Source organism: Arachis ipaensis, chromosome B06 (genome assembly GCF_000816755.2).
Source record: "Arachis ipaensis cultivar K30076 chromosome B06, Araip1.1, whole genome shotgun sequence".
In the NCBI taxonomy this organism is placed as follows: domain Eukaryota; kingdom Viridiplantae; phylum Streptophyta; class Magnoliopsida; order Fabales; family Fabaceae; genus Arachis; species Arachis ipaensis.
The window spans coordinates 134774932-134786342 of NC_029790.2; the positions used below are offsets into that span (position 1 = coordinate 134774932).

An 11411-nucleotide genomic window follows, 5' to 3' on the forward strand; every position below is an offset into this window, starting at 1 on the left:
TATATATATATATATGCAATCCTAAAACAACATATAAGACAGCCCTAAAAAAAATGACCTTCAATAAACAGTTTTAATTAAAAAGTTATCTTATTGTTAAAAAAATTTCATTGAGATGCCAGTTAATCACTTCAATATAAATACCTTGAAATTTGAACATGTCGAAAAAATGTATTACATTACATATTGCGAGAAGATAAAAAACATACGTAAGAATTTGGCACACTTTGTACCAGATCGCTAGTAATATTACAACAGTATTTGGTAGAATTAATTTCACCTTGTTTTGGTAATTTTCATTTCACATAAAAATTGAAAATCATAAGAGTAAATGTAACACTTGTTTTGAAGCTGGATATTTCACATTAATTAATGAAAAATTTAAACAAAGGTAGAATAGGAATAGGCACCTTAATTAAATTAAACTGAATTGGTCAACCTTAGTTATTGCAATAAGGAGCATACTATTTACGTGTAATTGCCATAGGACTGAGATGATATACTACTAATTCATATATACATGCATTTATTTATTTACAATGTGTATTAACACTTCCAATTTAACAATACTTCATTTTCAGCACACGCCTTAAGGAACAAATGAGAAAGCAAACACCCCAAGAATCTTGCATCACTTCAAAACAAACTTCCAATCTTGGAATCAGTCTTCGTTTTGCAGAGATAAATGTTGGAAAATGCCATATGGCATGAGATTTGAGCAGAAAGGTTCCATCATTTCTTAACCTGAAAATTTCCATGCTAAGCTAGCTTGCATATATACTTGAGAATTCTAGTTGCTGAAATAAATCTATGCATGAAATCAGGTAAAAGATGATTAATATAGAATGGAAAATTCTTAAACAGGAACATCAAATTTATTTTCAAATGCAGACATACCTGCTTTGTCTTATGTTGATGTTTTTAATTTAGTTATGAAGATTGAGAGCGTTAAGCAGTCCAATAGATATAAATTTTCATTGGGTAACTTTGATTTTTCCTAAAGTTATGTTTATAAAATACATCTTATAAATTACAAAGAAACGGAGTGTCACATAATTTCATATCAAGGAATGTTAGAAGAGTTGGAAACTGATATAATTAAATCAAACAAAGGTAGAATGATTGCTCTAGAGAACAATCCCAAATTTACAAGATTAATGATATGTTTCCCAATGTTAAAGTTCCTTATAACAATTTCGTAGCATGCTTTTCTATAGTGCAATCTCTTAGCTTAGCTACTTATTAAGACTGAACAACACCACCAGAGATCTTAATTAGGATTCAATCATTAAATAATATCTTCCGAAATAAGTTAATATCTAATGGTTTTACAAACTTACATTGTTCTTCTCTGTCTCTGCAGGTGTGCTATGATCTTGGGCACCAGATTCTTGTTCAAGTTCCCTGTAATAACACATACTCTAATTAGAGGTATAGACAATAGTAATATAGTCCTCCTAAGATTTGGCCATCAATTTAGTTCATCAATGTTTATAATAAACATCTAGTTCTCTTTCTCCAACTTATAACCAAACATGATTTTGATCGTAAATTGATGATTATTTTATCAAAGAAGGACTAACTCAATCCAAAGTGGAGAACTAATTTGACATCTCATATATCTTTCCAGGATCAATTTGAGCTTTCTTTTTCTTTTTTCATTTCGAGACTTCTTTAAAATACTCTTCTACATTGATATGATATCCAATCCGATGCAACCATGTAGACAAAAACAGCTGACTTCTGCTACCTCAAAAGAAACCATTTTTGTTTAGGTGGCACCACTTGATTGGATGTTAGTGTGATAACCAAAGTACTTAGAAATTAAGCATCTTTTGTTGACACTGTATAAATGGACTGTATACTATTGAGTACCTTTCATTTATGGTCATTTGTGGATGAGACAAAGATGTGCTCGATTCAGGAACAGCAAACTCAGAAACCTCTGACCCTTTTGGTTCAAGTTCAATCGTTCCCTGTTATAAATAGTTAACATCAAGTTCTCTAATGTTCATGATGTCACTTCACTAAAGATAACTCTTAAGAAAAATTTGCCTTAACAGCACAAACTCACATCCGAAGTATCTTTGATCCACCCGAGAGCTTTATCCGAAAGAACGCTGATATACTTCTCCATTGCAGCATCCGGAGTCATGTTTCCCAGCTTTTGCCAAGCATTCCTTGCACAATGTAATCACTACTTTCGATTACTCATACAAAGCAGCTCTCAACCCTGTTATTATAACTAGCAATCAAGCTACACCGTGTAACTTGTACAGCACGGCCTTTTACGTGTTCATTTTATGTTCATTTGCCTGGCTTGAGTGTTCTAAACATGGATTTGGCTCCGCTAAATGCATGGTGTGCTTTAGAGATAAATTATACTATTTGAATCATGGATGAGAAAATCAACAGTTTTCTGATTTAATAAGATAAAAAAAATACATTTATAACTACTCATATAATCTAAAACTGTTGATTTTCTTATCAATGGTTCAGGAGCTGCACTTTATTCTCGAAGGAGCCAAATCCTGTGAAACAACTTTATTTCCTCTTGTATAATCTAGGAGTCACTTTTAGATATTCCCTTATAATTTGCCCAATTTTTGGTTCACTCCCCCAGTTGATTACTTTCTTACAACAGCACTACTTAACCCTTAAAAGGCTAAAGGAGATTGTACCTAAAGAAATTTTAAGGGGGACATTCTACTAAGTTAAGCAGCTATGATTAAGCCAATAACATTTTCTAACCTCACCCACAGATTCCAACCTATAACCTTATTATGTCACTTCTTGAATCAAGTGCTAATGCGCTTATTCAAAAATAATAGTGGATGAAGGTGTCATGTAAACTTCTAAAAATTGCTTAGATCTCCATCTAAATAAAGCCAACATATTTATGAAACGTTTGGCAATGATCCATTTTAGAGAAGGACAGTATACACTTTGCAAATGCAACTCTAATTAAAAGCAAAACAAAATCATCCCACATGGAGTAACCAAACAAAGCAAGGCAATGCAAGTTAGGCAAATCAAACTAACAAACCAACCAAACACTCATACATTCCAAACAAGTGCAATAGTTAGGGAGAAAGTTTTTTATTAAATTAAAATTGATACCACTTTGCACGTGCATTGAGCTTGAGAGGCATTGGTTGAGGTTCATGACAAGGACCCTCTGTTGCAATTTTGTGAAGACCATACAACTCCATTAGCACATCACTTCCTAAACCATTACCACCTCCACCAACCACGAATTCGGAAGCCGATATGAACTCCTTCTCCAATTCACTCCTTTCAATCCCTTCCCAACCATCATCATCATGGTCGTCTTCATCGTTGAACGGTTCAACCGTGATTCCCTCTGTTTTCCTCTGTTCTTCACAATCTTCGGAACAACCTTTCTTTTCTTCACAACACTCTGTTTCTCTCTGTTCTTCACAAACTTGCAAGCATTCTTCTTCTCTCTGCTCCTCACAATCCTCTGTTCCTCTTTGCTCTTCAGAATCTTTCACAGGTTCTGTTTCTTTCTGTTCTTCAAAATCCTCCACTGGTTCTGTTTTACTCTGTTCCATAGAATCCTCAACTGCTTCACGAGGATCAAATTCTTCACTGTCGCCATTGGTCTCAATGACCTCTCCTTCTTCTTCTTCTGCCGCCTCCGCCGCCACGTGTTCCTCGCTCAACTCAGCAATGGTTGATAAGGCTTCAACTTCAAAATCAACAACTCTGGACTCAATTTCAACCTTAGACTCTTCTTCCCTGTTCCGAGCTGTTTCGACAGTCGAAATCTGAATTGGACTCAGAAACTCCACCTTTCTCTCACTATGAGGCTTCTGAACCGTTAACCGTTCCTGCTGCAGAGTCACAAGGGTTTGTTGTTGTTGTCGATGATGTGAATTGTGAGTGTTAGGATCAGAAGCCATGGCCATGGAAACAAGCTTGGCAACAAGAAGAGAGAGAAGCAGCGCTAAGGAAGCGGTTACAAAAAGATCGCTTGCAGTTACAAGCTCCATAACTAACTAACTAACAAACGAACAAGTTTACGCTGAATTTTGATCGATGATAATGGAGAAGTAAGAGGTTAAGAATAGGGATTAGAATAAGAAAGTGTGATTAGAGAGAGAATGTTTGGAAGAAGAAGAAGAAGAAGAAAGGAAGAAAAGCGGTGAAGGAAGAGAGGAAAAGGATAATTTGATGAGCAGAGAAAAGCATATTCTGCGGTTTTTTTCAACTTTATGCTTTGCCTGTCTTCCCCCTTCTAATAATGGGATACATTTTTATTTATTTATTTATTTTCATTTTGATGTTGTTTTCATTAATAATATTGTTTTTACTATAACTAGTGTATTAATATATTCTAGTACAATGTGTAGCGATAACTAATTCGAAATGAGAAAGTATAGGGAGTTAATGGCCTAAGCGTACAATGTGTATAATAGAGGTTTAGAAATTATCAGAGATATGACCATTAGTGTTACATTGTTCTATCAGGTTATACTTTTGGGATGAGTGGTTTCATAACATGGTATTAGAATTTTATATTCGAAAGGTCAAGAGTAAGCTTTTTGGATAAGTGGCCCAGGAGCTCCCTAGCAGTACTCATTCGAAATTAGTTAAAATAAATAAGATAATCTTACGCATCTAAATCTTTTTATGAACCAAGTTTAATTAAGTTAAATAACAAGACTTAAAATAATGCTAACTATAACTGATTTTTGTTATGTTAAACCAACTAGTTGGACTTGGTTAAAAAAATTTAGATGTGTAGTATTATTCAAATAGATATTTTATATAGTAAAAAAAGAGGTTAAATTTCAAATCTTATAAAAATATAGTATTTTCACATGTATAGAATAAGTGAACTTTTTAAATACTCAGCAATTTAAAAATAATTTAATTAAAATAAGTTGACACTATAAAAGAGATTTATTATATCATTATGACAGTGAAGGAAATTATTATCATTGATTTTAGTCATCACTATTTGTTATTTGATTAATCATACGATTGTTGAAAATTTACTTTTGGCAATAAATCCTTTTAAAAAGGATTTTATATCATTAATTCATTATCATGAGAAATAAGTTTGGAGTTTTTTTATACATAAAGTTACTATAATTTTGTATTTTGTAACTTTTTGAGTTTGGAAAAGGTGTGCTGTGTTAGGAGCGTGGTCCCATTGTGGCGGAAAAATGGGTGAAGGACCAGGTTGACACACTCATCATCCTTATCTGACCAATGTTGCATACTAGCTCATGTATGAATTTTATTTTATTCCATGTTTTATATATGTTTTTAGGTTGTGGTCCAACATTTATATTAAGCAAATAAACATCCTGGTTTGGTATGTTTGCTGCCTTCATGAATTATTCCATATTGTTGATGATTATATATGCATTAATAACGAAAAATTGAATTGTGTTAAGCATAATATTCGTTTCACTTTGATTTTGCTTTACTTTTAGAAAAAAAAAATAGTCAAAGATTAATCGAAAATATTTGGTAACCAAAGAAAATCAGCCAAAAACAGTCATAACTTACCTTATTTAGCATTCATTAATTGTTGCGACAATTAATTAATACTAAATAAAACAAATTTTGGCTGTTTTTTTTTTGTTTACCTAGCATTACCCAAGATTAATATTATCTAAAATTCTAAACAGATACTTTTCTTTTCTCAATCTTAAAAGGAGTATGGAGTTCATATAAAATGCCCCAAAAAGGTCATCCATAGCGGCCGTTACATAAAGGGTGAAACAAATACGTAATGCGTAGGAGCTCCCGTGAAGAAAAGAACAAGTTGAATATTCTCAAGAAAACAAGTTACATTGCGTGTTTAATTGTGTTGAAACTTGAAATTCAGATTACTTGTTTAATATTGACAAACTCATTTTTAAAATAAACACATAAATTACTTCATATATCAAAATACTATAACTCCTAACCAAAATATATTTTTCTTTTAACATTCTTTTCCCAGAGACCAAGCCAAGAGGATGGATGCCAAACTTATGTTTAACTGCTCTAAAATCCAAATTAGTACTGATAAATATGCAAAATTAAACACACCTTTGAGGAGACCTTTTGATTTCTGCTGGTAAGCATAAGATGATAAGAAAATCAGTGGTAAAAGTTCAAGATCACCTCCCTCTGTAATTCTACTTCACTCAGGTTGAGCATCAGAATGAATCTTCTCGTACAAGCGATGAATGAGCGACGATTTCGACATCTGTGGCTCTCTTTCGAGCACAGCAATTACATCCTTGACAGAGATGCTTCGGGCAATCTTAGTTTGAGTCAAAAGGGAATTATTTCTCCCATGTTTTCTGATAGCCCCTGTTTGGAAGAGTCAATAGAGCAAACAGAATTATTTAAAAATAATATAGGACAAACAATCAAACAGCAATAATGTTTGCTACAACAATTTCAACCACAAAATTAATGGACTATCAAACAAGATTAGTTATCACATTCCATGCAAGATAATATAATTCTATTAGAGTTCAATCCAACAACAAAGCCACATTTTCATCCACAACTTAAGATATAGTTTTATGGATGTCAGTTTGGTGAATACTGAATACTATATCTAAAGTTTACATCCATCTTGTGGTTGAATTATTTGACAACTGAAATGACAGAAAAAACAGCTTAAAAGAAAACTCACCTGAAGTTGCAAAATTAGTAGAACCTTTTTTATCCCCTTCGTGATTATCCTTAGTACTTTTTCCAGATGCTGAAGATTTGCGACTTGCATCTTTAGCTGGTTGAGAACCAGATGACGTGTCCGTCACGCCTTCACGTTTCTGCCTGGCTTGCTCGGCCATAAGTTGCCACTTTGAGAGCATGTCGTCTCCCCCAACAGCAGCACGGGCAGCAACATTTGCTGCATTTGTCCTCATCTTGTCATCCTCTTCCTTGTTCACCTGCAGCTTACTAAATATTAATGAAAAGAGTTTCCATGTAGATAATGGAGAAATATAAGAATGGGATTAAAAAAAAAACCTTTGATGATTTATTACGACCCTCGTCCTTGTCCTTGTCACCATCAGCTCCAGCATTACCATCACCCTATATTTTAAAATGGACTGAAATTAAGAAACAGGCACAGGTTTCAAATGCTGATAAGTGCAAAATACTCACGTCATTTTGTTTCCGAAGCTTCTCTGCTTCTGCCTGTCTTTTCTCCCACTCCTCTCTTACTTTCCTATTTATTGTCATGATTTGCTGCTGAACATCTGAGGTGACAACAGTCCGATGTCTTGTCTTCTCAAAATCAACCCGCTGGTAGGAAAATTCTTGAAAGTAAGAAATTTTATTGAATTATGAGAGAATATTCCTGCAAGCAGGTAGAGAACAACTAACCTGTTTTGACATTCTAATCAGGTTACTTATCAGTCCACGCATTCTTTCCTCCACACACTGAAAACTCAGTTTGAATAAGTAAGATTACATGCAAACCTACTGTTATGAAAATTGAAATCTTGGTTGAATCTCACCAGTGACAAGCATCTCTCCACATCATTGCTCACACCCTTCAAGCCATACTTAAACACTGACAGTAATAACACAAAACAACTGTCTGTAAGGCCTGGTGTGGCTAGTTTGTATCCAGATAAGCTCAAAAGGAAAAATTAAAATATATGGAGATAACATATGAAAAAGACACTTACTAATCTCAAACAATTTTTTCTGGAGTGGAATTTTCTGCAAAATCAGCCTTTCCTCTTCTTCTTGCACAGCTCTTCGAGTTGCTTCTGAAACCCGACTGTCCTCCTTGGGGCCTGAAAATAACTGCTCTTCCTCTTCCTGTAAAAGATGCAAAAAATGGCCTTAGATTTTGAAATGAGAGTAGACATCCCTTATCATTGAGCTATCAAGCTTAGTTCAACATAACACAGAATTGTACCCTCAAATCGACTCCACTAACAGCAGTGACATCATTAAGCTGGTCAATGCTTTGTTCAACGGATCCCCCCCCAGATCCCTTTTGCTTCTTACTGGAGGATATGAGCACAAGATGCATGCATCAAAATGAGTTAGAACTTAGAAAAGAAAGAACAATTCCAAGAGTGAAGCATGCTGCAGGCAAATAAGACAGATCACCTTGGAGGAGGAGGTGAGGAACCAAGTGCTTCAAGTGGTTTCTTCTGGCCAACAGAAGGCTTTTTCACAGGTGCCCTCACAGTAATTCCAGAAGTGTTTGATGGCACCTGGGTGCTTAACTGATCAAACACAAAATAGAGTGGGGCAAAGAGTCAGAGTTATGCATGAAGTTTGAATATATTATTAAATAGTGGGTGCGTACAAAATGATAATTTGCATTTACCCAAAAAAGTGAAATTGGAAAAGCAAATTTGAAGTTCATATTATGCCCCAATAGCAGATTGTTTCAAAAAATTAAAGGTAAAAAGTGCAGGACATGAAAGGTAAAATAAGCACGCTTTTCATTATATGCTTGTTATTCTTCACTGCAACTTAAATACATAAATAGCATCAGAGGCATCTCAATAAATGCATAGGGTAAAATAATCAAAATGTTTCAAAGCACTACTCCTAGCATGTAACTAATGAAAATAACCAAGTTTGCAGCATACTAATCCAAACTAAAAGCATTGTGGTCTATGCCACCAAAAACAAAAAACCCTCAATAAACTACCAAGAATAAAAAAAAATAAAATAAAAGAGGAAGGAGAAACAAAAAAAAATGCTTGTTTCTTAAAACTGAATTACAACAAGATTCATAAAGTTATAAGGACAGAAAATAAATCATAAGCTATAGACAATTTAACTCTTGAATATGCATCTATAAAAGAACAAATATTTTGTATATATACATCTAATATAAACATCGGTACTGTACGACAGGTGCATACCATGTATCAAAACAATCACATTTGGACAATATTTGATCCACAATACTTTAGCCACTATATTAGACAAGATCAAGTATATCACTTGGAAACTTACTGAGACACTAGGATCTAGTTGGGCCATTCCAGAAGGGGAAGCAGAATTGAGTAATGTCAAGCCAGTAGATGTTGTAGGTGCCATACTTGTGGATACTGGAAGGCCCCTTGAGAACTCATCCTTTACAGTTCCTTGATTGGCACTTGCCTGTTCGATTTGTGCAGAATTAGCTGAAGGCAGTGCATGGATTTTAGAAATATTCTGCCTATGTTGCTGCTCAGTGGGCATGTCGCTAGGTTCCTTTTTGACATAAGAACCAGATGACAAGAAGCCTGAACTTTGATCTTTGTTTGATGGTGGTTGCCATGCATTTGGAGTTTGCTGGGATGCCGGATTGTTTAATAGAGCAACAGAGCCACCCGGCAGCCTCTTGGGATCATTCAAAGAGTTCTGCTGTTCAAGTTTTGGCATAGCAATGAAGCCTTGTGTTGCCCCACCTAAGTGATTGGGACCAGTGCTTTGATGTGGAATTTGACTCATATGTGACTCATGTGGTGGTGGTCTGATAGATGAAGCAGAACTACTAGCTGGCCCTGAAAAAGGCCTATAATTACCACCACTACTGCCATATGCTGATGGGAAATGTAGATGCTGAGGCTGTGGCTGCGGCTGCGGCTGCTTATTAAGCCCGTGTACATGAACAGATGATCTTTCTGCTTCCTGACTAACACTGATGGAATTGGAAGATGACAACTGGCTCGGTTGCAAACCCTGAGTTTCCATTCTAGCATCCAATTCCTGAGATTTTCTAGCATTGTTCTCCATAGTTTGGACAGCTGAAGAAGTCATACGAGATTGGTCTGCAGCTGCATTCATACTTCTCTGATGAAGCTGAGCTAAAGCATGGGGATCATTTAATTGTCTTGCACCTAAGCCAACAGTGGGCATCCGAACAGGTTGCTGCTGCCCCACAGGTCCTTGGTTGGGTCTCGTCTATAACATTAGAAAAGAACAATGAATCTTGGCATGATATATATATATATATATTAAACTTGTTCTCAACCTACCTGTGCTTGTAGCTGAGCTTGTACTTTGTTCAATGCTAATCTAAGCATCTGGTCCCCTACAATACCTTTCATAAGCCGCACAAAACTGTCTTTTGCTATTTCGTCTTTCTATAACACAAACAATAAATTCACAAAACAGAAAGTGAGTAGCATGGGATATCTGTTCCTAAGTTGATCATATCCTATCAACACAAAATTGACTATAGCAAAGAAAAGAGACAAGGTTCCCACTACCAAAGGACCAGATAGTGAGATTATTTTGAGAAACCCACCTTCAATTTACTAAATAGAGTTTGAAGTTGCATGGCTCGGTCTTTGGGAAGTTGAGGTATCAAGATAGGTAGCAACATGCCAAATGGTACCTGTTTTTGACGATTAATTTGGCCTCCTGGCTGCTCATTGACTGTAGCCTGTTGATTACTTATTTGCTGCAACTTCGCATACTGCTGAGATTCGCTGCTGGGATTAAGTGTTTTGGCTACCTCATTATTAGGAACAGGATCTTTTCCCAAATTTTGAATTCCAACTGTCTGAGAATTTTGAAGAGAAGCTTGTACAGGCTGTGGTTGGTGACCTTCATCTTGAGTCTGCTTTTGTGATAAAGCAGGATTACTTACAGTCTGAGAAGCAACATGCTGCGGCAAAGGAGGATTATTTACATTCTGGGAACCAACATGCTGTGGCAAAGGAGGATTATTTACACTCTGAGAACCAACATGCTGTGGTAGAGGAGGATTATTTACGTCCGAGGAAGCAACATGCTGTGGTAAAGGAGGATTATTTACGTCCTGGGAAGCAACATGCTGTACTTGCTCAGCAAGAGATCCATGTTGCTTTTGCTCCACCTCAGATGAAGGTTGCTCTCGTTGCTGTGCAGTTTCAGGCTCTTGATTTTGAACTTGGGTTTGGTTTTCATGGCTAGGAGTTGGCCACTGTGGCATTGACTGAGTGAATGTACTGTTGCTTCCTTGAGACAAAACTGCAGAGAGTATAGAAGCACAAAGCATATGCAATTCATAAATTACCAAGCAAATATAAAAAATCACACGACTCAACAATCAATTAAAAGAAAAATAAAAACAAACAAGAAAACTAACATCTGAAAATACAGATATTAGTACAGAAATTCATTTAGAAAAATATATTTCATTTGCGAAAATATCAACCAAAGCTTTGCAACCTCTACTGGTCAAATTTGATACTTGGAGTTAGAGGTCATTGTGCTACATTTATTTGATTGTATTCTGCTAAATAATTAAGATCATCTAAGTTCTCAAAGATGTTGTCCACTACCACTGTGTTGATGAAACTTTTTAGTTTGTTCAACTACATTCCTTGATCTCCGCTTCAAGAGATCTTTTAAATGTGGTACCTCTACTATTGTTTCTAGATACCAAAAATCAGAAATAACACCTTGGGGAAAAGTACGTG

At 35.5% G+C, this 11411-nt stretch overlaps 2 protein-coding genes across 7 annotated transcripts in view; both read right to left on the bottom strand.

The window, feature by feature from the left end:
• Positions 381-11411, bottom strand: part of LOC107605608 (transcription initiation factor TFIID subunit 4b) — a 12339-nt gene continuing 1308 nt past the window's right edge. The window contains exons 3-15 of one of the 5 annotated variants that reach the window (XM_021105302.1): positions 10253-10959; positions 9981-10088; positions 8974-9906; positions 8110-8228; positions 7913-8003; positions 7677-7812; positions 7503-7558; positions 7369-7425; positions 7147-7287; positions 7009-7074; positions 6671-6929; positions 6153-6339; positions 381-556 (exon numbers count right to left, since the gene is read on the bottom strand). In XM_021105302.1, the coding sequence (XP_020960961.1) occupies positions 6167-6339; positions 6671-6929; positions 7009-7074; positions 7147-7287; positions 7369-7425; positions 7503-7558; positions 7677-7812; positions 7913-8003; positions 8110-8228; positions 8974-9906; positions 9981-10088; positions 10253-10959 (2846 nt within the window). In that variant the 3' untranslated portion in view covers positions 381-556; positions 6153-6166. Of the gene's footprint in view, positions 557-5790; positions 6340-6670; positions 6940-7008; positions 7075-7146; positions 7288-7368; positions 7426-7502; positions 7559-7676; positions 7813-7912; positions 8004-8109; positions 8229-8973; positions 9907-9980; positions 10089-10252; positions 10960-11411 lie in introns of those variants that run through there. The other 4 variants (XM_021105303.1, XM_016307541.2, XM_021105304.1 and 1 more) reach the window with 4 other exon arrangements.
• LOC107605607 (acyl-CoA-binding domain-containing protein 3) lies at positions 395-4252 on the bottom strand. 2 transcript variants are annotated; one of them, XM_016307529.2, is made up of 5 exons: positions 3121-4252; positions 2075-2180; positions 1876-1976; positions 1341-1404; positions 395-808 (listed from the first exon to the last, which is right to left on the bottom strand). In XM_016307529.2, exons 1-5 carry the CDS (start codon positions 4014-4016, stop codon positions 791-793), a joined length of 1185 nt encoding a protein of 394 aa, XP_016163015.1. In that variant the 5' UTR covers positions 4017-4252; the 3' UTR covers positions 395-790. The 2 variants fall into 2 exon arrangements, with proteins under 2 accessions (XP_016163015.1, XP_016163016.1); XM_016307530.2 differs by having other exon boundaries at positions 404-744; positions 3121-4251.